At 45.7% G+C, this 25,786-nt stretch overlaps 1 protein-coding gene across 5 annotated transcripts in view; it reads left to right on the top strand.

The window, feature by feature from the left end:
- The window catches only part of CEP170B (centrosomal protein 170B), an 87,185-nt gene that overhangs the window by 53,978 nt on the left and 7,421 nt on the right, over positions 1 to 25,786 (top strand). For 2 of the 5 annotated variants that reach the window (XM_081004903.1, XM_081004904.1), the window contains exons 11-19: positions 1,448 to 1,583; positions 2,707 to 4,479; positions 11,132 to 11,378; positions 14,563 to 14,722; positions 17,390 to 17,413; positions 19,078 to 19,116; positions 21,822 to 21,965; positions 23,708 to 23,796; positions 25,106 to 25,199. In XM_081004903.1, coding sequence (XP_080861029.1) covers positions 1,448 to 1,583; positions 2,707 to 4,479; positions 11,132 to 11,378; positions 14,563 to 14,722; positions 17,390 to 17,413; positions 19,078 to 19,116; positions 21,822 to 21,965; positions 23,708 to 23,796; positions 25,106 to 25,199 — 2,706 coding nt within the window. The remainder of the gene's footprint in view (positions 1 to 1,447; positions 1,584 to 2,706; positions 4,480 to 11,131; positions 11,379 to 14,562; positions 14,723 to 17,389; positions 17,414 to 19,077; positions 19,117 to 21,821; positions 21,966 to 23,707; positions 23,797 to 25,105; positions 25,200 to 25,786) is intronic. The other 3 variants (XM_081004907.1, XM_081004905.1, XM_081004906.1) reach the window with 3 other exon arrangements.

Raw genomic sequence — 25,786 nt, forward strand, 5'->3', positions numbered from 1 at the left:
ATAGAAGCAAACTTTTAAAAACAAGTTACATGAAAAAAGACTAGCGGTTTTATTAGAGGTGAAAGTAAGTGAGCGAGACTTTGCTAGTAACAATCACTATTTGTTCCCAAGTATTGCGCGGTGAATAATGCGGAAGCCCTGCCTGCAGGCTTGCAACCTAATGGAACTGTAAATCTTGCTAAATCGCCCAAGGCAGTTTGGCGACGGTGCAGGCTTTGCAGAAGAGATCAGGGAACAAGACTTCAGTGCCCTTCATAGCTTGTTACTCTTCTCCATGCTTTGCAGGAATAGAATAAATTATGTGAAATAAGCAGATATATTTGCATCATTTATACGGGTAGCAGAGTTTAGCGCTTTCCTGAGCCTAGGTGGAACAGAGGGCACACACAAGCCCTGCCTGCATGTTGAAACCTTAATAATTTAAAATTACCAAACAACAGTTAATTAGCTTGCTTTCGGCACCTGCTAAAAACTTCTTTGTTCAGCAAGCCTGCCCAGGCATGCAATTTGATTATATATCTGTATCTATGTTCTAAAGCTATTGATTTTGCTTATATTTTGATATAATTTTATGTCAATTTGATTTTATCAGCATTTTCAACCAATATTTTATATTGTCCTGTATCCGGGTTTCCCAAACTTTGTTCCCCAGCTGTTTTTAGACCACAATTCCCATCTTCCCTAGCTAGCAGGACCACAATGGTCAGGGATGGTGGGAATTGTAGTCCACCCAAAAAACCAAAACAGATGCAGATCTAAGTTTGGGAAACCCTGCTCTACATAAACCACTAAGAGCCTTCTGTCGAGTTAATCAGTGTATAGATCTTTTCCAATAAATGAAATAAATAAATGAATATAATCCGGTTGGATCCAAATTTTCCTTACATCCTAGTAGGCACGTAGGGTTGAATTCAACATTGCACATTAGCATCATTCCATCGGCTCAAGAATTTCTGCGTGCCAAATCTCCCCTCCCCTCCCTCTGTGTGCTGTTCTGCACATTCTCCCACCCACCCCAAGACAGTTCGGAGGGGGAGATCGGGGAGGGGGAAAGCCCCATTGTGATAGCAGAACTTCTGCCAGTTCATGCTAGCGCAAATAATTACTTGAGTCTTGCCCCATAATGTATGCTTGTTTTCTGTAGACATCCTCAGGCAATGATGGGTTGTATCCAATTGTACACTGCCCTGGGATCTTTTTTAATGAAGGGTGATTTTGAGTTTTTCAACATAAACCAAACAGACAAATAGCGCCCCCCTGGTTACAGAAGGCTCGTGGATCCAGGTATCAGTTCTCTTCAAGGATTATATATTGGCATAGCATAGCATTTCCTGCTGAGAATTGAGCCATAGCAAATGTTGCCAAAAACAAAATGGCCAAATCCTGTGCATTATGATGAGAGTTTGTATGAAAGGTGTGGGATTTCCCTTCCTCTCTCTATTTGCAGTTACCTCTGGCATCTCAAGGTGGTCAGAAATGGGTATCGAGATGGGCAAGCCTTGCAGATAGCTATACAGACTCAGGATCTGCTCCTGGAGTTGGGGACGCTCACCTGCAGGGCCCCCTCTCTCAGGCTGGCATAGGTAAGTACAGCACCTGGCGTCATTTTCACATTGCCAAAGGACTTTACCTAAAAAGGGACAGGTGACAAGCGCCCCTGGTTCGTGTTTCCTCTTTCTGCTGCTTGATGCTTAGGCCCAATGTTCTATTCTGAGAGGTCTGTAGGGGGCAACACGAGAACAGGCCTTTTCTGCAGTGGCTCCCTGTTTGTGGAATGCTCTCCCCAGGGAGGCTCAGCTGTTGCCTTCATTATACACCTTTAGACGCCAGGTGAAAACATTCTTCTTCAACCAGACCTTTGATTGATTGACATCCAATGCCCTTTTAAATGGGTTGTGGGCGAGGGGATTATTGGTTTGTTTTTGTTCTTATTTTTATTGTGTACAGTAGTACCTTGGTTTTTGAACAGAATTCGTTCCAGGAGTCCGTTTGAAAACCAAAGTGCGGCTTCCAATTGGCTGCAGGAGCGTCCTGCAGCCAATCAGAAGCTGCACCGGATGTTCGGCTTCTGAAAATTGTTTGAAAACCAGAACACTCACTTCTGGGTTTCTGTCGTTCGGGAGCCAATTTGTTCGGGAGCCAAGGCGTTCGGCTTCCAAGGTATGACTGCATTTTGTGTTCTTTATATTGTAATTTTATGTTGTAAACTGCCCTGAGATCTTTTGATGAAAGGTGGTATATCATCATCATCATCATTTCTAAACTTCCTTTTTTGTTGTCTTCAGTAAATGTATTTTCTTTTTTTTTTTTTTGTATATTTTTTCTGGGGTTTTTTTTTAACATATCATTTCCAACAATCATATAACATAATTTCTTATCTTATACAATGTTTTAGACTTCTGTCAACGCCTCTGATGATTTTTTGTTCTTTATCACTTATTCTGCATTTCTTAATTTCTCTATTACTCTCAATTATTATTAACGAATAATTCTCCTCATAGTCATTCTTGCAATATTCCAGATAATCCTCCTTACAAAACTTCTTGCAGTCCTACTGGCGTAATCTGTTCATTACAATTACTTTTCAAATAGTTCGTATATTTACTCCAGTCTTCTAAGAATCTCTGATCCCGCAGGTTTCGAACCCTTCCTGTTAATTTATCTAGTTCTGCATAGTCTCAGTAAATGTATTTTCATTCCCCTTAGAAAAGGACTGCGGTCCCAGAGTGGCAGAGTCTGAGAGCTCCCTGGCGTTACGGACGAGGCGTCTTCTTCCTCAGCTCCCACCGGGTGATAAGCCGGAAAGCCCTACGCCAACCATTTTGATTTGTCCAGAGGCATATTCCGACGTTTCACCAAGGAACGCTGCTAACAGCCACGTAGCAGAAATGTTTGTGGATCCTGCCAGCCGACTGGTGGTCCGGGAAGATTTGGATCCTGATAGCCTTAGTGACGCCAGCAAATCTGATGACGGATTTGGCTTGGAAAAACGAAGGAAGAGCCACAACAGCACCAAAACATTGGAGCAGAACCAGGGAAAGGCGGAAAACGTGAAAGCCAAAAACCACCAGCACACGGTGCCGAAACTTTCGGGTCTGAGAGCTTCCAGCGACCCGCTGTCGACATCTTTCTATATTGGCGACGATGAAGAGGAAGTCGGGGTTCCTTCGAAACTTCCTTCCAGCATTTCTCCTACTCAGGCGGAAAAAGAAGAGGCTCATTTCAAGTGTGGGAAGCCGGCGGCCAAAGGTGTCAGCAATACCTACGTCAGCTCCAATGGGAAAATGGTGATTTCGTTGCACCAGGGGCTTCCGCTTCCAGAGCAAGAAGTCGCGGCTGCGAAAGAAGCGTCGTCCTTTGTCCGGCAGGAAAGCTTTACCAAAGAGAAATCGAGCAGCAACGTTCCTCAAAACCGGCTGCCGCATATCTCAAGCCACCCTCTGCTCAAAGATCTCGATGTCACCCGAGCAAATCGCATGGACTATAACCCAGACACCCACCTCCTCCTTAAAGATACCGAAACTGCTCTGGCCGCCCTGGAAGCCAAAATACTCTGCCAAACCAACCAGCTTGACACTCTGGAGAATTCGCCGGGGCAGTTGGAAGACTCTCTGTCCGGAGAATCTGACGTGGACACGGCTAGCACCGTCAGCTTGGTGAGCGGCAAAAACTTACCCAGCCACTCGCCGAAGGGCAAACCCGTGACAACCTCGCAAAAAGAGAAGACTTCTCCCACTCCTTCTGCCCAAGATCAGAGTCTTCAACCCAGCGCAAGGGAGCGGCTTTCAGAGAAGCGGAAAACTCTTCCGCTTGAGGCAGGGAGCAAAGGCGAAAACGCGAGGCGCTTCCAAGTTAAGCGTAGCCCAGTGACCGGGGGCTCCCTGGACTATACAGATGATGAACGAAGTAGCAGCCTCCCATATCTGCCGGCGAATGAAATCGCCTCATCTGACCATGAGCAATCCACCTCGAGGCCTATCTCCAGGAAGAAGCCCTTCTCGCAGTCCACCAAAGAGGAGCACAGCAAAGTGACGCCCACGGTGCAAAAGATCCAGCAGGTTCTCACCAGGTCCAATAGTTTGTCTACCCCAAGGCCCACCAGAGCCTCCAAACTTCGCCGGGCCCGGCTGGGGGACACCTCGGACAATGAGAGCGCCGATACCGAGAAAGCGACGCCTCACCACGAAGGAACGGCGGCGCCCTCCAAGCAGCCGGCGGAGGCCAAGAAGCTGTCAAGGCTCGACATCCTGGCCATGCCCAGGAAACGGGCGGGGTCTTTCACCGTGCCGAGCGACTCGGAGAGCGCGCCAGCCAGGCCGACGTTCTCCGGGCGCAGCGCAGAGTCGTATTATTCTACCCGGAAGCCCCCCGTGTCGGAAGCCAGGAACGCTGCTAGGAAAACGGCGGCAGCAGTTGCTGCTTCGAAGCAGCCTTTCAGCAGGACACGCTCCAGCAGTGTCAAATACTCCTCTTCTTCTAGTGAGTAACTGTGTGTGTGTGTGGAGTGCTTAATTCTGCCATTGCTTGGAGGTAGAGCATCTGTTTTGCATGCAGAAGGTCCCCAGGTTTGATCCCCGGCATCTCCAGGTAGGGCTGGGGAAAAGTCACCTGTCTGAAACGGCGGAGGGCTGCTGCCAGTCAGTGTAGACACCACTAAACTACATGCACCCAAGAGTCTGACTGCGCAGGGGTTCCCAAACTTGGGCTTCCAGCTGATTCTGGACCACAACTCCCAGGGATTGTGGGAATTGGTAGTCCAAAAACAGCTGGAGACCCAAGTTTGGGAAACCCTGGACTATGCTATCAGGCAGCATCCTATGTTTCCACATGTGTTGTTAGGATTTTCCATTAAAAAAATTCCAAGCCAGAAGAAAACAATTTGGAAATAAATCCGCAGCCCTTTGCAACGGATATAGAGCCCCGTACTTTTTAAATATTAAGCGCTGGGATTTTATAACCCAAAGAGTGTTGCCTTCTCCCTTGGTTTGTATCTGTGGCGAACGTTGGCTGCCACTGCAATTCAGAAGCTCCGATAGCCCAACATCTGGTAATTCTCTAGCATAACCCAGCTTGATAGCTTCCTGAATCATCTGGTGGTATAGACAGAAAACGCTGAACTGGGGTGGACTCTTGGCTTGTTGCAATAAGGTAATTATTATATACTCTCAGTGCCCTTGCTTTGAATTGTTCTGTGACCTCTGAATACTCACTAGCTGCTTGTTCTTACGTCAGGCTTGCCTCGTCGCTTGCGGTGAGTACAGATCTTCTCCTGGCAACCAGACAGGGGAACTTGTGGAATTGCAGGAAGGTTAGAGTTTGAAACTTTTCAGCCAGCAATGTGCTAATCAGTCACAAACATTTCTTAGGCTAGTAAAATACTTGTGGACCAGCAATTTTTGCAGAACTTTCTTTTCGCAAGGCTATCTTCAGTAGGTTATTTTTTTCGCTCTACATAAAGTCAGATCTTCAGAGGAAAATGTTTTGTATGTCTATTTTGGGTGGGTGGGACACAATATATGTAATCATTAGGATTATAACTTTTCGACTCCCCCCCAACCCCAATTTCCTGTATCATAAAGGCATGAACCTTTGCTTAGAAACACTGAAAAAGGGACTAATTTTTCTCAGTGGTAAAAAAAAGGGGGGTCACCCCAAAATGAAAAGTTGGGCTCACCATATATGTAACCGTTACTACTCATATTAGTATTAGCACTTTTAATAAGTGTATGGAACTGTGTAGAACTTTTACAGCTGCCTGGAACTTCCTAAAACTGCGTTGGAGAATCACTGGAAGCAGGAGCCATCCATGCTCCAGATACCAAGAAATAATCAGTGTGTAGAATGTGCAGTCAAAGTGATGCAGGAACTTTATGGTGCTTGCAATGGAAACAAAGGCAAACTGCAACCTTGATTGATTCTAAGCAATAGTGTACATTGTACAAAACATTGTACAAGTATTAGAAAGTTTGTAAGCCCTATTTTTCCTGTGTACATGCTATGTATATAACATAATACATTGTACAGTTACATATACAAAAAATGATTTATTGATTTCGGGGTCACCTTCCTTTTCAAAAGATTTGGAAATGACAGTTCATTCCTTTGTTTTTAGGGGAAAGTTCATCTAACTAATCTACAGGAACACGAGGTTGTAAAAAAGGTTTATAACCCTAGTAATCATATGTCTTGTCAGACGTTTGCAAGCTGCAGGAGTCGCCCTGCATTAATTCCCCACCCATCTGCATTGAACATGGGGAAAATAGTCCATCTGATGTAGAGCACAGCTGGGGAATGACTGGCCCTCCAGGTGTTCTCGGGACACAGCTTCAGACAACCCTGGCCATTGGCCATGCTGACTGAGGCTGATAGGAATGGGACTCCCAACAGCATCCTGCAAACTGACCTCCCCCTCCTCCCAGGAGTTAATTCCTATTACTTTTCATTCAGCACAAGCACAAACTGAGATTGCAGGAAGTTCCTTTGACCTAATGCACTCCTAGTGGCTGAGCCCTGGGTGATGCAGTTCCCTTTAATTTATGAGTAGCTGCTGCTTGTTGCTGGATAATGCTTAAGCCGTTCACCACTCCAATGATTTAAACTTTGCAGATGACACTGTGATTTAATGGTGCTGTGTGCGTAATAACAAAGCGGGGATTGCGGTGTGCATTGTTGGTACTGCAGAGCTGAAGTGGTTTAATTGCCATGACTTCCCTCGAGGAACCCTGCGACTCACTGCCTGGCGACACCGCCGAGTCGCTTTGCCGAGAGACGACGGCCCATCCTAACCGTGCCTAATCTTGTTCCAAATGAATTGGTTTTGTCTTCCATTTCCTTTGCCCCAACGGCTAACCGGGTTTTAGTGCCAAATTAACCTTGGGAGTTACTACGCATCAGTATACAACTAACACGACTAACCTACTAATTCCACAGGGGTTATGCACCTTGTGCAGGCGTTATGCTTGGTTCTCGTGTCATATATGGTGCCAGGTGTGGGACACATAAGGGCAGGCCCTGGCGGAAAGGCAGTGCCTGCAAAACCCTTTGGGCAGCACCTCCCAAGTACCGACAATTGGCTTGTTTTGGGGCAGTGCAGAAGCGCTTTGCAAGCCCTGTGCTTGTCACTTGGGGAGCACTGAGCATGGGGCTTGCAAAGTGATCCATGCTGCACTTGCAAAGCCACTTTTGGCCAAGCCTCGTCCTTACCTTTCCCATGCCTGATGTCATATAAAATATCAGAGGTGGAGCATGTTGGTTGTGGTTCGGCTGAAACAGCCTTTCGGGCCAAATGGGGAGGGCTGGCGGGCCCAATTTGGCTCATGGGCTGGAGGTTCCCCACTGTTTACACTCACACTCAGAGTCTGGGAGAGGAGATTGTGGCCGCTTTGCTCCTCGCTGCTTGTCCCATTGTTGAGCTGAGCTATTCCACACTTTGCCTTAGCATGCCTTCCAAAGCCAGGCTTGTGGATTAGCTCTCTCCAGGCGCTCTCAGGGGTGGAACATCTGCTTTGTACACAGGAGATCCTTGGTTCAATCCCAGCGTCGCCAGGAGAGAACCCTGTCTCAGTTCTTAGAGACTCAGTCAGTGTAGACGATAATGAGCTAGATTGACTCAAATGGTCTGATTCAGTTTAAGGCAGTTTCATATGTTCCTGTGGGCTCTGCGCAGCGGCAGAAGGACCAGGGGTGAGCAGAGCGGTCGCAATCTCCTCTACCAGAGCCTGTGCAAGAGCACTAAGCCAAGGTTTGGTGTGATGTGTTGTGCAAACCAGACCACAGTGTTCCAGCTTCCCAGTTATGTGTCTTTTTTCTCGTGAGCAAATGGATAAGAGAAAAAAGTCAACGTGGAGAAATGTAAACACTGCACTGTTGCTGCAAAAGCAGCTGATAATCACTTATCAGAATTGGTGCACTCTGATAAAGCACAATAACTTCGAAGCTGAAAAAAGGATCTTTCCGTAGCCCGGGAAAAGAATTTCCAGGGAAACAAAATGAGTGGTTTCTCTCCCCTTGACCAGGAACATCTGTTTTGGGTGTTAAAAGGTGTTGCCTGTAAACTGCAGCCAAATGCGGCATGTAAATGCTGCAGGGCAAACCCAGGGATCTCATGGAAATAATTATGACCGTGAACATGATGTGAGCAATCTCCAAATGGGGCTGCCCTTCTGGTTGAAGTTTCCTCTTTCACTTGGCTGAGCTTGTTTACACAGTCAGTAATCCCGAGGCAATTAATACTCACGGAGTTGTTAAATGGTGTGCATGAAGCAAGTCAAAAGTAAGGGAAGATCCCTCTGGAACCACCAGGCCTCTGAATTTGCCACTGTTCTATCTCAAGGCAAATAACCACATATAGTAACTTAGCATGACTGTTTCGTTGGGTGTCAAGAGATGTGGCAGAAGTTCAGGGGGAAGGCCCCTAGCTCAGTGGTAGAGCACCTGCTTGGCATGCAGAATGTCCCAGGTTCTATCCGCAGCAAGAAGGCTAGGAAAGACCCCTGTCTCCTGAAGCCCTGGGAGAGCAGTTTCCAGTCAGAGTTGACAATAATAGATGGGCCAGTGATCTGGCTTGCTGGAAGGCAGCTTATGATATTTGGAAAGAACCTTCTCCAACGTGGTGCCTTCCACATATTTTGGGCTACCCCAGCCAGCATTGTGCAAATTTCAATCAGGAGATCTTTTATGGAACAGACTCATAGAATTATAGAGTGGTAGAGTTGGAAGGGACCCCAAGGGTTATCGAGTCCAACCTCTGCAATGCAGGAATCTCGGCTAAAGCATCCATGACACATGGCCATCCAACCACCCTTGGGAGGTTGTGGACTCTCCTTCCTTGGAGGTTTCTAAGCAGAGGTTGGATGCCTGTTATGGATGCTTTAGTTGAGATTCCTTCATTGCAGGAGGTTGGACCAGAGGATCCTTGTGGTCATTTCCAACTCTACCATTCTATGATTTTATGATGCCTTCAGGGCTGATGGGAGTTGTTGTCCAAAACATCTGAAGGGTACCAGGTTCAGGAAGGCTTTTTTGGAATGTAAGTAATAATAATAATTTATTATTTATACCCTGCCCATCTGGCTGGGATTCCCCAGCCACTCTGGGTGGCTTCCAACAAAGTATTAAAATACAGCAGTCAGTTAAACATTAAAAGCTTCCCTAAAGAGGGCTGCCTTCAGATGTCTTCTAAAAGTCTGGTGGTAGTTCTTCTCTTTGACATCTGGTGGGAGGGCGTTCCACAGGGTAGCGGGTGCCACTACTGAGAAGGCCCTCTGCCTGGTTCCCTGTAACTTGGCTTCTCGCAGTGAGGGAACCGCCAGAAGGCCCTCGGAGCTGGACCTCAGGGTCCGGGCTGAACGATGGGGGTGGAGATGCTCCTTCAGTAAGCAGGCCATGAGTGGTATGATGGCGCTCCAGCTTTAGGGACCCTGGCCTAAATCAGGGGTTGGGAACCTGCCGAGAAGGGAAATAGCCCAGTGGTGTAGAACATCTGCATTGCAGGTTCAATTTCCTAGGTTCAATTTCTGGCCTCTTCAGTTAGAGCTAGAAGAAACTCCCTGCCAGAAACCCTGCCAGTCAGTGAAGACGACCGTGAGATAGATGGACCAAATGTACTCACTCGTACTCATCTTCATCCGTTTATTGGGAGGAAAGTGTATTGGATGTATCTGATGCAAGCACCTCAACCCCTCTACTCCCCACCTTTCATACCATTTGTGCCCATCACTAAATTTGAGAACCACTGGATTAAGGATGACAACACTGGATCTCTGTAAACAGACCAGGGGTTTCCTGAGTGTGTAAACAAGCCAGCTGTTTCTGCTCTCCATCTTGGAAGTCCTTAACCTGTGTGGAAATGAAGTCACCTGAACTGGTGGTTTGCTGAGGGGGGACACCTGGGAGTCTAGCCTGCCTGACGGTTCCTCCTGGGGCCTCCTGTGCATGTGGCCATTCAGGACCACACCCCACGCTGGAAAATCCCTCCAGTGGAAGGCGCTTCTGTACAGGGATTCACGCAAGGTGCCTTCCACACAGGAAATTTGTAACATGAGCGTATACATTTTGCCACCATAGAATTGCAGCAGCCTTCTCTGTTGCGACTGGTTAATTTGTGGAAGCGGAGGGCGGGTACAAATGGCCATTTCGCAGAAAAAATTATCACACGCCTGCACCTGATCTGTGGTAAAAAAATTCTCCTTACTATTTGACTGGCTGGTGGAAATAGCCCTCCACTGTTGCTGCGACCACAGGGTAAGCTCTCTCTGCCCAATTGTGGTGTGGCTGCCTTTATCTTCCTTGCCTTATTCCTCTGCCATGTGCCAGAGAAACAAAACTTTAATGTCTGAATAAGAGGGTGATGGGGCTTCACTCTGGACACAGCCCCCAGTGTCATCTACCTGCTCAACTTCACCCCTCCAAACGTCTGCCAGTCAGGCAGAAATCTGAAGGTGGAGCCAGCTGTCCTCACATAGGTTCCTTGACGTGATCCAAATGGGCATGTGGTACCATATTCTCACTCGTCTTCCCGCTAATGCTTTTAAGGCGGAAGTGGGGGGCAGGATCTGGCCAATGGGACCAAGTCTGACAGGTTTGTGGGGGAAGCCTGAGACGCCCAGGTTAGGCCCTCAGGTTGTCCCTATGCTACAAATGAGCTCCTGTCAAGGGAGCCACATATTTTATTATTTATCTGTTTAAGCAACTTATATGCCGCTTAACTGCAGAAGTCCCCTAATCGGTTTACAAAGGGGCAATGCGAAAGAAATGAAAACCCGTTAAATCTATAAAATTCCAACGTCAGTTAGAATGCCAGTCAATTAAAGATCAGGTGCGGAAGTGCGATAACGTTATATGGTGGTTGTTGTTTTTTTAAAAAAGGTGGCATCTGTATTCGCCCACAGTAACAATGCAAACAATTCCATCTTTTTATTCCTCCAAAGTTCTCTCCATTTGGTGGGATGCACAGGAGTTTCCTAGTTCACCTTCCTGCTCCTCCTGCTCCTTGGGCTGTTTTTGCATTCACGGTTTTTTGTTTGTTTCTTAACCTTTTGAAGCCCGTCTCAAAAGTCTTTTTCTTTGCCTTCTCTCCTTCCTATTCTTCTTCCCCACCACCACCGCCCGAAACCAATTCATTTCTTATAAGCTTCAAGGCGGCGGCCGCAGGGCTCAGATTACACTTCCACTTCCGAGGAGGAGTATGGCTCAAACCACAGCTCCCCTAAACACAAACGCTCCCATACTTCAACAGCCACCCAGACGCCCAGGACCCGGGGCTCCGGGCTCAATAAGCAGAAGCACAGCAACAGCAGGGAGACGGAAGACGAAGACTACGACGATCACGACCCCTACAACTTCATCGCGCAGACGGCGGAGATTGCAGAAATCGCCAGGTGAGAGATGGGTTGCGGCAGCATGTTGAGCCGTTGGAACCTAAACCATTGGTGGCACACTGTGGGTCAGGTGAGAAGAGAAGGTAGGAATGAATGGGGTGGGGGGAAATATTGTGTAGTGTTATGCAAGGTAGAAAGAGCTGGGCTCAGGGGTCGGCAAACATTTTCAGCAGGGGGCCGGTCCGCTGTCCCTCACACCTTGGTGGGGGGCCAGACTATATTTTGAAAAAAATAAAATAAAAAATGAATGAATTCCTATGCACACTACACATATTTTATTTTGTTATTACGGTCACAGACCAGTTCCGGCTCCAGACAGCCTGCCCAAGATGGACACACTGGGAAACCTCCAGTCTCTGTTCACAACTAAGGGCAGCGGGGCAGGACAGTTCTCTTGCATTGCCAATGGCTCTCAATGGCCCTGTATCGCTTCTTAGTGGCCCTAGCATGGCCAGGTCATTTTGCATATTCTAGCCCAGGAATTCCTCTGTAGTTTGTATTTCGCCCTTCACATCCCAAATCATCAAAATCCTACCATTTATTAATTTCTTGGCTTTAGCCCTGCCCCCCAAATCTATAACAATACATTTAAAGCCCACCCCACTTCTAACAGTCGTGGCCCCCCCCCCAAGAATTATGGGAGCTGTAGTTTGTTAAGGGTGCTGAGAGTTGTTAGGGGACCCCTGTTCCTCTCACAGAGCCACAATTCCCAGTGTTGCCTGGAGAGAGGAACCTCCCTTGGGAAGTTGTGGGCTCTCCTTCCTTGGAGGCTTTTAAGCAGAGGCTGGTTGGCCATCTGTCATGGATGCTTTAGCTGAGATTGCAGGGGGTTGGACTAGATGACCCTTGGGGTCCCTTCCAAGTCTACAATTCTAGGATTCTCTGATTGATAACCACTCTGGGAATTGTAGGTCTGGGAGGACAATAGGTTTTGGTTTTGACTCAACCCACTGTGGATATGACAGCAACCATGGTTCTGGGAAACCATGGTTAATTAGAAGCCTGGTTGCTCATGATGCAAAGGGAGGAATGAAGGGTTTTGTGTGCTTGAGCAAAAGGGCCTGTTCTCCAAACTATTACTGTCCAAACTATTCATTTGGCACCTTAAGAACAAGCAGATTTATTGTAGCGTAAGCATCAATCTAGGCTGACTCAGTGTAATGCAACTTTCTTTACCAATATGAAAGGTTGCTGCAAGGCTTACTGAGATAATGATAATCCCCCTCAACACTATAATAAGGTTAAGTATTATATTATTAGCATTCTCCTTTTAAAAAATCATGTGCGTCAAAAAACGCATAGGGAAAGTTCAGGTTGCACAGCTGTTAACGGGGAAGCCTTGTGGGAAGGTTGCGTTAGACAATCTTGCCGTTGTAGTTGCTGAATAAATCTGGCGGTCGGCTCATTCTGGTGCGGTACGTTGTCTTCTTGATAATGGCACAGCTGGGTGTTTAAGGGATGGCAGCTCTTCAGGAACTTAAGCATTACACAGCTCTCTGTGTTCTATAAATACTTTCTGCTTAAGAAGCCAGCTCTCACAGATTGCAGAAGCTAAGGCTGCATGCTTGCCTGTGATCCGTCTGGCGTCAGGGGCAGAAAGTGCTCTGCCGGATTTTGCAAGAAGGCCGCCCCATAATTGCAGTCTTTGCCTCCCGCCTCTGCCACGGCTTCTGAATCAACAGGGAGGCACAGTCTAGAATAGCAAGTGAGGGTTCAAAGGGAAATTAGTCCCCCTTGTTTACACTGGGCTTAATCACGTAATTGAGGCATCAGAAGAAACTGCTTCGGCCCCAGACAAACCTAGCCGCTCAATTAGTCATGCAGATCTGAATATTACTCCATTTTAGCTCACTTGTGCCTTTTTTGTTTCCAAGGAAACAGCTGAAAGGTACCGTATTTCTATATAACCTTGCATGTTTCTGCGGAATCTTATTCACTGCATAGAAAACAGGACTGCAGCCTTCAATCCCTTTAGCTGGTAAATTAATCAACTAAAGTTTCAGCTGATAAATTTTCAGGAGACCAGTTTTCATCAGTGAAGCTGAACATTCAGAGCACACTTGCCTAGTTTCTGAGATTATCTTTATTCTGCTTTGTTGCACCAATCAGGCATTTTAAAAAGAAAATGTTAACAGTTGACATTTCCATGTAATGATAAGTGATAGTTTTGATCAAATTGTGACAACTCACGCTTCATTTAGTATCGCAGAAAGGTGTTGGGAAATTCCAATTTATTTACATGTCGTTGATTAATAAATCATTTGGTTAGAAACAAATGATGATCAATTAAAACCCCACATGAAAAGACAACAGAAGAGATAATGCAAGAACCAGATTTTAATGTACAGTGGTGCCTCGCAAGACAAAATTAATTCGTTCTGCGAGTTCTTTTGTCTTGCGAAGCACGGTTTCCCATAGGAATGCATTGAAAATCAAAAAAGGCTACCACACCTCAAAAACCTCAAAAAAGGCTACCACACCGCGTGCTATGAGTTGCTCCTCGAAGTCAAGTCGCAACTGCACCTCTTCAAGCAATGCACCCTGGGTACAGTATTAACGGTTTTAAGAAAAAGGAAACAAACTTGCAATACGTTTTCATCTTGCGAAGCAAGCCCATAGGGAAATTCGTCTTGCAACTCAAAAAACGAAAAACTCTTTCGTCTTGCGAGTTTTTCGTCTTGCGAGGCATTCGTCTTGCGAGGTACCACTGTATTGTCCTGAGGTAGCAAAATAGACGTTCTGCAATTTCATAATTTAATAAGTGTAACTGCAAAATTAAATTGGGTTGTGCATTTTTCAAGGGCAAGGATCTTTCCATTTGTGTGTGTGAGAATTATAGTTTCAGTTTTTTCTTGAGTACAGTGGTACCTCGGGTTAAGTACTTAATTCGTTCCGGAGGTCCGTACTTAACCTGAAACTGTTCTTAACCTGAAGCACCACTTTAGCTAATGGGGCCTCCTGCTGCTGCTGCGCCGCCGGAGCACGATTTCTGTTCTCATCCTGAAGCAAAGTTCTTAACCCGAGGTACTATTTCTGGGTTAACGGAGTCTGTAACCTGAAGCGTATGTAACCTGAGGTACCACTGTATATCCCCTGTCTAGATAAGATGTAGACAAGGGCTGAGCATGATGGCTTTGTAGCTGAACGTTCCTCAGTCCTTAAGTTCTCCATGCTATTCCTCCAGATTGAGCCAGACTTTGGTGAAGGACGTAGCAATCCTTGCTCGAGAGATTCATGACGTTGCTGGAGATGGAGATTCCCAGAGCTCATCGGGAACGGGGCCAAGCACCTCCCACAGTTCTGTGCCTAACACCCCTGCCTCTACCATATCAGCAAGGGAAGAGGTAAGATGGCGGCTTAAGACCTATGCGGTAGTGAATGCAACCAAAATACAGAGGTTAGAGGAAGCTTCATTAGGTCAGAGCAGCGTTTCCCAAACGTGGGTCTCCAGCTGGTTTTGGACTACAATTCCCATCATCCCTGACCACTGGTCTTGCTAGTTAGGGATGATGGGAGTTGTAGTCCAACAACAGCTGGAGACCCAAGTTTGGGAAAAGCTGAGCCAGAGGGTCCCAGTCAACCCTATCCCTGTTAGTCAGAAATTCTGTACCTGCTAAGGCCCATCTACCTTCCCCTTGATTTCCTCCTTCTTGGGAGCAGGGGAAGAAAAGCACAAGCCACACTCTCAAGCCCTCTCAATTTAGTAAAATTAACTTTAGCTCACCCTACCTATGCCCTTTTTGCTAGTTCTTTCTTTTGCAGCAAAATGAGGTCAAAAGCTATTGGGACACCAAACCAGTTCTCCCCAAAATGTTTAGTTACAGAGACTCCTGCTGTATTTCCGCAACCCTCTCAACAGCTTCCAATAATGGGGACCAGGAACAGGGACTGCTATGGGATGCCAGGCATGGGGTGGTGGTAACGGCAGTTCCCTGCCCAGTTCCTCCTCTTCTCCGAGTGACGCTTGGTTCCTGAAATGTGTGACCTGTCTTCATCACACCCTGTGTTTCTCTGCTCCCATGCCTTGTGGCTGGTTATTGGTTGCTGTTAGATTGGGGTAGGAACATGCACAATGTCGTGATGTTACATCTTGTTCCTCCCTATGTTTTGCAATCAGTTTCCCTTTCACAAAGAATTCTGGTGCTGGATATTGGAAATCTGCTGTATTCAAGGTCAGCTCTCCCCACTGAAAGTCAAGCCTTCATTTTGGGATTTTTGTTAAGTTGTGGGTGAACATATCAGACGACACTGTGATTCTTCAAACAGCTCTTGTTTATTCACAGGCCAGAACTGAACTGAACTGAACTGAACGGTTCAGTCAGCCTGCTTATATAGAGCTCCAGTACAACGTAACTGTAACAATTTTCTAAAACTATCCAATCACTGAACTTCACTTTCGATCCCTTATTTGCATAACTATCTACAGTATCCCCCTGCTGGCCCAGGGTGAGAACTTCAGTACATAACAATTTTTATATGACATGGTGCACTCCCCACAAACACACACCCTTTCTCCCTAAGATTCAGTAACCGGCTAGCTTTTCTACATTACATCCAAGTTTTCTACTCCACGATCATTCATTTTGCATGCACATTCATATGTAAAGCTGCAACGTGTATCTTTCCAGTTAAGGAGGGAGTAAGAGCTACTTCTTCCTGGTTGGACTCTCTGTCATGGTGCCATTATCATGCATGGCACTTTACAGAGTTTGAGCAAATTGGTCCCTTCCTCCAGGAGTTTATGACCAGAAATTCAACACAGGAGGAAGTGAGAGAGGAGACAGGGAGGGAAGGGGGAACAGACTCCTGTTCTTGAGAACAAAACTACTAAAACTCTTGGACCATGCAACTGTGGTTAATGGGGACTGGGGCGAGATCAGAGCATTACATCAGTGTTTCATCACCTTCAATGGCTTCTAGCCAATTCAGAGTACAGGGATTAATGTCTAAAGCCCTAAATGGCTTGAGGTCAGGATACCAGAAGAATCACCTCCCCTGTACATACCTGCCCGGACTATAAGATCCTCACTGGAGACCCTTTTTCCAGGTTCCCCCTCCTAGTGAAGTGAGCTGGATGGATACTAGGGATAGGGCCTTCTCAGTGGTGGTGCCCTGTTCCTGGAATGCTCTCCCCAGAGAGGTTGGCCTGGAGTTTGCATTGGGAATTTTCAGTGATAGCAGGGAGACCTTTTCATGTTTTTAGTTCTTGCAACTACTTTGTTTTCCCCCGGTCGGTTGTTAGTGTTGTTGCATTGATCTTATGCTGCTTTGTTCACTGGTTTTTGCTCATTTTATGTAGGTGCTGCTTTTATATTGATTGTTTTCGTGATTGTATTTAAATTCAATGAAATGCAATTTCTGGACTGCCCAGAGGACATGGTTAACCGGGAGGTATTAAACGTGATTGCTTTGCAACTGAAATCTCTTTCGCTTGCACAGCCCTGCATCTCTCTAGTTTCAGACCTCCGTCCAGTGGTTGCCCCTTGCAGTTCCTGAGCAGGAGGAGCCTGTTCTGCCAAGGCAGTTTTGAGAAGAGCAATTCCTCTTTTAGCAACAATAGCTATTCAAGGGTACTGCCAACAAATCTAATTCAGCACCTCTAAAAGCAAAGACAGGAAAAGTTTAGCTAATTAATAATACAGCTGGCACAGTGTAGTGGTTAGAGGGTTGGGTTAGGACCCAGGAGACGAGAGTTCGAATCTCCACTCAGCCATGAAGCCCGCTCAATGACCTTAGGGTAGAAATATAATCATACATGTATATGTAGTGTCTTGGCCTCCTCACACTGGACTTAGAACCCCTACTGTAAACCACTGGAAATGCCTTAGTTCTGTCGTTATGTTCATCTGGTGGTTGTATATTATGATTTACCAAGGCAGAGCCCGGGGCACTCAGTTGGGAGGGTGATACTTTCCCAACAGAGAATGGGTAACGTTGGGTTACTAAATTACTTACTTGCAGATCTTGTCGTTTGAAGCTGCCAAATAACCATTCTCCCTCTTATCTCTCAGTTCCATATGGACTTTTTATTGCCTGTAAGTAAAATATTAATAGAAATAGATTAGTATAGAGAAGTCTTCGTGTGTGTGTGTGGTGCTTTGTAGACCTGCTGTAATTTCCCACCTTTAAAATCTGGTTGAAATAGCAATGATTTGCAGGTGGAACAGAAACCCTGTAGCTCCCACTCTCATACAAGCAAGCTTGGCCTAGATGCATGTGGTGGTCTGTAAACTATGGGACTTGATCTTGTTTCTATAAATAAGGATACCTGATGGAAAGGCTGGAGAACTAAGATGTTAAAGTTCAAAGGAAAACACCGTTAAAATATGATAACCCCAACCTGAACGTTTTGTTTGTTTGTTTGAGCTATAGGTGCAATCCTAACCCCAACTAATGGAGATGGTGCAGCAATTGGGTCTGGATTGAACCCAATGCCGTCCTGTGATGGTGGGTGGGACCAGCTCAGCCACTCTCCGCCCCCACGTTGGGGCTTTTGGCTGGCAGCCCCCAGCAGCAGGGAACCTGCCAACAGCACTGGCCCCCCTCCTGCACATTTGGAGGGCATAATGGGGAATTTTATGCCAGCGGAGTGCCTCTGTGCAATCCAGCCTCTCCTACCTGGCACAAAGTGGGTTTGGATTTCACCCTGGGACCTGAAACGGGGACACCCCCCGCCCAGAATAAAGGCTGCCTCCTTCCCATCACCAGCCCGGAGACAAGAGGTCATGGTTGATGCTGTCAGTCTACTTGGATTTGGACTTGATATCCTGCTTTATCACTACCCTAAGGAGTCTCAAAGCGGCTAACATTCTCCTTTCCCTTCCTCACCCACAACAAACACTCTGTGAGGTGATTGGGGCTGAGAGACTTCAGAGAAGTGTGACTAGCCCAAGGTCACCCAGCAGCTGCATGTGGAGGAGCGAGGAAGCGAACCCAGTTCACCAGATTACGAGTCCATCGCTCTTAACCACTACACCACTGGCTCTTGGGGAGTTGGGGAGATTTGTTCCTCCCTCCCTTAACGCTAGTTGCTGTCCAGCAGCCTGCAGCATTGAAACCCCCCCCCCCAAAGTCCAAAGATCACCCTACAGTGTTCTTAAAAGATGCTCAGTGTAAGATTTTAGCAGCACTTCAAGGGCTTTTCTCTGTTGCTTTGGGACATCTGCTGAGTGCCACTCTGTACGCTCCGGTCCAGTTTTGGTGTCTAAACGCAGCTCTTTAAAAAGCAACCAAGAGTCTCTGCCATCTTAAAGCCATATCTTGCACAATTTTCTATTTTCCATAATTTTTCAGAAGGATACCTTAATCTGCATACATTCATGGTGGTTATTTTTTTCCTGGAGAATACCTTGATTCGTAAATCTTGACTCACCATAGTGTCATTTCCTGTTAAAAGGATCTTGGGTACCAGGGCTGGGAAGGAGACACCATCAGTTCTGCCAATCAGAACAGACAGTTCCGGACAACATGGCTCCTAACTCAATAGGAGGCAGTTTTGCATGCTTGAATGTTATGTTTGAACTTTCTATGAGAACATTGCCGCTTCTTTGATTTGCCTTTTGCTTTCTCAGTTACATTATTCTGTACTTTTGCCTTTTGGCTCACCCTCTCTGTATATGTGTGTGCAGATTCTGTTGCTCTTATGATCAACATTGATCTCTCTCTATCTCTTCTTTTTCCTTTCTTTTTTTAAATGCAGATTGCTCATTCATCTTTGCGGGCAGCAATTCCATCTCAGGTGCATTTTCCATCCCACTTATTTCTACTTTTTAAAGCGCTCTTAAAGTTGCTTTTTAAAAACAACAACAAAAAACCTCATTTAAATTAATATGTTTTAAGTTAGGGATGTAGGGTATTTTTAATTAAAAATATATTATTATTTGGCTAATCGTTATGGCATTACCATTCTCTGCCTTTGTTTTCCTTCCCTGCATTTTCTAGCATTGCATTAATTGCATTTCTTTGATCTGGTTATGTTACACATTTATTAAAGATGAAGTTCAATTAGGAAAAGATGCAATCGGGAGCCGATTATTCCTCCTCGCTCCTGCCCCAACTTTCCCCACCCGTGACCCGAGTATGTTTGACACAACATCTACATGGCATGTATGCACTTAGAGTTCTGTTCACCTATGCCAGGCCTGTGACATCTTTGTCCTTTGATTTTTGGGCTTTTCAGAACGCTGGTTTGTGGAAGTGAACTTGATAGCTCCATTCCGGAAAAAAAACGTGCTACCCCCTGCCCCAATTTCTGCTTGTTTGGTAGAAGTTCCGAATTGAAAGCCTGCATGCATATAACTGTATACCCAGGGCCATTTCACTGCATGAAACAAAGGACAATTTCCATATAGAGAATCTGCCTGGACTGACAGCTGAATTGTACTACCATATTGGCCCGAATATAAGCTGCACTTGCAAATAAGCCACACCTTTACAATTCGGCGGCTTGGGGGAGGCTTGGGAGCGTTAGATGGGCTAGGCGCCGTTGCCCCACACTCCCAGGCTGCTTCCTGCTGGTGGTGGTGGGGTGAGCTGCATCGCTTTGCTGACAGTGTAAGATTGTGAATATAAGCTGCACTTTAACTTTTCACAATTGGAATTTGGAAAAAAAAAGGTGCAGCTTATATTCGGGCCAATACGGTACTTCAGCGCTGGGGACCAGACAGTGTCCATCGCTGCACCTAAGCTCTACAGGCCAGATTAGGCCAGACTGTGTGGTCACAGAGCTGTGTCTTTCACACACACACACCGGTCCCAGCATCTGCCACTTGAGGCAGCTATACCTAACAGTAGAGCCGGCTGTTTGTATGCGCATTGTTTCCTTCACACGGCTTGCAACCCTGCACAATACGGATCCCAAACTGCTTTGAGGATCCTAGCACTGCACCCACGTAGGCCTCTCGTTCAGACCTCCCACCAAACACGCAGAGATTTGGAGGCAGAGCCCGTGGTCCCTGGGCGCAGCCCCCTTCCCTCTTCTGCATGTTCCTGCATCACAAAATTGTATAGTTGGGAGTGACCCCAAAGGCTGTTCAGTCCAACCCCCTGCAATGCGAAGGGCATTTTTTGAAAAATGGTAAGGGTTGTATGTTCCTTAGGTTTATGCGCACGGTAACCTAAGTTGATATGCGCTATTAATACATGACAACAAGCATGTGCAGACTGGGAGCATGCTTGCCTGCCACATGGCTGGCTTCGCCCAGTTCAGCTGCGATGTAGGGATGTGCAGATCTGTCTGTTTTGGTTTCTCTCTGTTTCACGTTTGTCAATTTGTTTATCCCCATTTTCACATCAGTTTACATTAAAAAAAAAAAAAAACACATGAAAATTTGTAGGCATTTTTGGTGTCCCTTTCACCTCATGTACACATTTTTCCTATGCAATTTTGCCTAATACACACTTTTCTTGTTTGCAAGCACTCCCCCCCCCCCCAATTTGATGCTTTCTTGTGCACTGATAGAACCGTTTTGTCACCTCGCTTTCCCCAATGTACACTTCTTTAAGAAAGCATTTTTTGCTGCTGGGAGAGCTGCTCCGCAAAATTTGGTGAACGGCTGGTTGTCACGTTTTGCGTATTTGCGTGGAAAGGGCGAGTTGGGCAGCTCCATGTTAAATTGCGAACTGAACACATTTTTTCCTTCCATCCCTGGAGAGATGCAAACAAGCGTAAGAACTGCCTGGGAAACGGGTTAACTGAGCAGTGAGCTGAATAGAAAAAGGTGTGCAGAATGCCTTTGTGCTATTTTGATAGTGAAATTTTGACTAAACCTAATGGGAGCGTTGGGAAAAGGCCTCAAGATTTTGGAATGGCTAAGGCTGAAAAGACGCATGACATAGGAATGCTGTTGAAAGTGTCGCTGCATCGATAATCTGTTCTTCCCTACTCAACCTGTGATGGGACACCATCACATTATGAGTTTTTCTTGCGGTTGTAGCTGGTGTTGTCGAACTGGGGCGGGAAAACAGGCTGTGCGATGGAGGGTACTTGTACGCATTAAAGAGGGAAAGAACTAGAGGAATGTCCCTGGGACACATGTAACATGTAGTTTGGCCTAGATGAAGCAGGGCGTCGTGTTCACCTATGTCAGGCATGCCCAGAGTCTGTTTCAGGGGCTTAATCCAGCCTGCCGGATGGTTTAATCCATCCCCTGTGGCAGTTTATTTCCAGGGGTAAAATCCAAAAAATACCCTCAACATGTTCAATCCTAAACTCAACAACTTTGGGGTAAAATCATAAAAAAGGTCAAAGGTCAACAACTTCTATCCTAAAAAAAGGTCAACAACTTTGGTCGGCCCTCATGGCCCTTCATGTCATCAAATCTGGCCCTCTTTGAAAAAAGTTTGGACATCACTGATCTATGTGCTTTACCCTACACTTTTATTCCTCTGTCCCGAACGGCGATATACAATAAATTCTCTCATCGTTCGTTATGTATTTCAAAGCTGGTTCAGCACATACCAGAAGCAAGCCTGAACTACCAGAAGGTGCCTCCTGGCTCAACAGGATTCCACGATTATGACCAAAATATGAATGACAGCCGAGAAGAGGATCTCACAAGGAAAACAAGGATGAGAAACAGGGAAGAGGTAAGTTCTTGTCAAGTGTGCTCACAAGCCACGCAACAGATAGTTTAACACCAGGTTGTCAAAGCTGGCAGTTACAGGGCTACCCACCTGTCAGTCACCTGAGGTCGCATAGAGCACAGCTCTAGGCAAGCTGATCCCCAGGGCATGTAGGGAAGGTGGGCATGGCTCAGGCAAATGGGAAGGTCTCGCGTTCTAATCAGGCCCATGGACCTGGAGGTTTCCAATCACTGTTGTAGACAGTCATTTGGGAACAGCACATTAGTATTAGACAGTCATCTGGGAGCAAATATTCAAAAATAAATGAATTGTGCCTCATTTATCAGGAGCTTGTTTTAATTCATGAATGGGGAATCTGTGACTTTCTAGATCCTGGACTATAATAATAATAACAACAACAATAATAACAACAACAACAATAACAATAACAATAATAACAATAATAATTTATTGTTTATACCCCACCCATCTGGCTGGGTTTCCCCAGCCACTCTGGACGGCTTCCAACAAAAGATTAAAAACACATTAAAACATCAGTCATTAAAAACTTCCCTAAACAGGGCTGCCTTCAGATGTCTTCTAAATGTCAGATAGTTGTTTATTTATTTGACATCTGATGGAAGGGCGTTCCACAGGGCTGGTGCCACTACCAAGAAGGCCCTCTGCCTGGTTCCCTGTAACCTCACTTCTCACAGTGAGGGAACTGCCAGAAGACCCTCGGCGCTGGACCTCAGTGTCCGGGCTGAACGATGGGGGTGGAGATGCTCCTTCAGGTATACCATCAAGCCCAGCCAACATGAGCCAGTGGTCAGGGATCATGGTAGTTGCAATCTAGCATAATCTAGAAGGCCACAGGTTTCCCATCCCTGTTTCAGTTTAGCTGATCAAGCAGTAGCCTTTTTTGTGATTATTATTTTTTAATTGTTTTTAAAATCATGGAAAGACTTCAGGAAGCTTCAGCAGATTAAAACCAGCTTGTGTGAAAAAAAATACATTGGCTAGGATCCTATGAAGTTCTAAAAGTATACACCAAGCTTCCCATGCAACCATTTGTATTCAGCCCATTGGCACTTATCATATCAGGTTATAATCTGCCAGTGAAGTTCTACAACAGCCTTTCTCAACTTGTGGGTCCCCAGATGTTGTTGAACTACAACTCCCATCACCCCTAGCTAGCAAGGCCAGAGCTCAGGGATGATGGGAGTTGTAGTCCAACAACATCTGGGGACCCATAGGTTGAGAACTGCTGCTCTACAAGTAGACCTGATCCCTTCCCTGTTAGTAACACAAAACATTGTTTCATTTGGGAAAACACCATGAATATATCCTCCAAATGCAGAGGTCTAATCCTGTTGTAGTATCACTTCTGATAAACACCAGCTTCTGCAGAAAGAAATGTTGCGAAGATAACTTAAATAGAAATACTTGCAAGTACCAGATTGGCTTAGGATTTAAATATGTGATGTTATAGAATAATATGTTTGAAGTTAATATGAAAAGAAAGAAAGATGTTAATCGACTAAGTAAATTTTATGAGAAATTAGTTTTGGAAAACTGTTACAATGATATACATTGAAACTCGGCCAGGGAGATTCGAGGAAGTCACTTAACAATGTTAACAAAAGTGGAATTATTACAGTTAGGATTTATGTTTGTTTGTCTGTTTATGTTTGTTATAAATTTGGAAAATCAATAATTTTTTTTGAAAAAAAGGAAATGTTGCTGTTTGTGGTGTTGCGTTTCAGGTAATCTTTGACAACTTGATGCTGAATCCAGTGTCCCAGTTATCCCACACCATCCGGGAACACACAGAGAACCTGGCGGAGAAAATGAAGTGAGTGGATGCCCTCAGTCTAAACTTCACAGTGGTGAAGCTGTGGAGGAACCCTGTTGCACGCTACCCCAGGCTCCTGGTCCGGAGGAGATGACTGATTCAAATAGCGAGGGTTTTTTCTGCCAAGATCTGCACATTTCCCAAGGCCTGTTGGAGACGATGTACTGTATATTGACAGGGAAATGTGGACAATTCGAGAGCCAGTGTGATGTGGTGGTTAAGAGCGGTGGACTCGTAATCTGGTGAACTGGGTTCGCTTTCCCGCTCCTCCACATGCAGCTGCTGGGTGACCTTGGGCCAGTCACACTTCTCTGAAGTCTCTCAGCCCCACTCACCTCACAGAGTGTTTGTTGTGGGGGAGGAAGGGAAAGGAGCCGCTTTGAGACTCCTTAGGGTAGTGATAAAGCGGGATATCAAATCCAAACTACTACTACTACTACTACTCTTCTTCTTCTTCTTCTTCTTCTTCTTCTTCTTCTTCTTCTTCCTCCTCCTCCTCCTCGAGGAAATATTATTTGCACATTCTCCATGAGGCCTTCTGAATGTGCACTGTAGCAGGTTGTCATACATGTTAATCCCTCCCTCTCTTTATAATACAGTTTCTGTGGGCTCATTTAGAAGCCTACATTGGAACTGCTGCCTCCCTCCCATTGCCCCTGACTTCAGAATGCAGGGGGGCTCAGAGAACGGTCTTTGATAGAATCATAGAATTATAGAATTGGAAGGGACCCCAAGAGTCATCTAGTCCAACCCCCTGCAATGCAGGATTCTCAATAGATCACACATGACAGGTGGCCATCCAACCTCTGATAAAAACTTCCAAGGAAGAGGAGAGTCCACAACCTCCCGAGGGAGACCATTCCACTGGCGAACAGCTCCTAACCACCAGAAAGTTCTTCCTGATGTTTCATTGAAATCTCCTTTCCCGTAACTAAGGATGATCTTAATGCATCGACAGGCAGATGTGGGAGGTAGAAATCTATATGCCAGGGGTGGGGGAATCTGTGGTTGTCCAGTTGTTGTTGGACTACAACTCCCATCACCCCCATCATCAGCTTGGGCCTGATGGGAATTTCATTTAATTTATAATTTATTAAATGTGTAGACCATCCTTCACCCAACGATCTAAGGGTGATTCACAGCATACAAATACAAAAGAAGAAGATAAAATACATAATAAAAAAGAGAGAGAGAGTGGAGACCAAAAGGGCCACAGGTTCTTCACCCTAGTTTATTACTGTATTGGAGACAATGATTCCTGAGCATGTTCCCTTTTTTTGACAAAACATTGTCTTATGTTGTGTGTCAGAATTCTGTTCCAGAATACTGAGCGGACATGGGAGGAGATGGAGGCCAAGATTAACTCTGAAAATGAAGTGCCAATTCTAAAGACCTCAAACAAGGTGGGGAATGTTTGTCCTGTACTGTGTGCTTAGTTTTACAAGAAGACTTTGTTGATCTTCAACCCTTAGACTTACATGCGCAAGCCTACCTTCCTTCTTTTATTTATTGATGGCACAGTTGAGATGAATGCAGGGCACTAGAATGAGTGCAAGGGGGGGGGGCATGATAGAGGTGCATAAAATTATGCGAGAATTCAGGGACAACCAGCAAAACGAAGCTGAATTTTGGAAAGTTCAGGACAGACAGAAGAAAGCAGTTTCTTAATGGAGCACATCGTTAAACTATGGAAAGTGCTTCCACTAGATGTAGTAATAACCACCAACTTGAGTGACTTCATAAGAGGATTATGCCTCTGATTATCAGTTACTGGAAATCACAATTGGAGAAAGTGCTGTCACCTTCAAGATCTTCCCCTAAGCATCTTTTCAGCCACTGTGAGAATATGATGTTGGACTAGGCAGCCTCTTCTTCTGTTACATTCATTGAAATGTGCATCTGAAGTGAAAATCTCGAAACTTGGCTCGTTACAGATTTTGGTTCTTAATTTTGTCTCCTTTTTTCACACTTCTTTTTGTTGAAAGGGCAC

This window comes from Podarcis pityusensis, assembly GCF_964106645.2.
Source record: "Podarcis pityusensis genome assembly, chromosome: 1".
NCBI lineage: Eukaryota > Metazoa > Chordata > Lepidosauria > Squamata > Lacertidae > Podarcis > Podarcis pityusensis.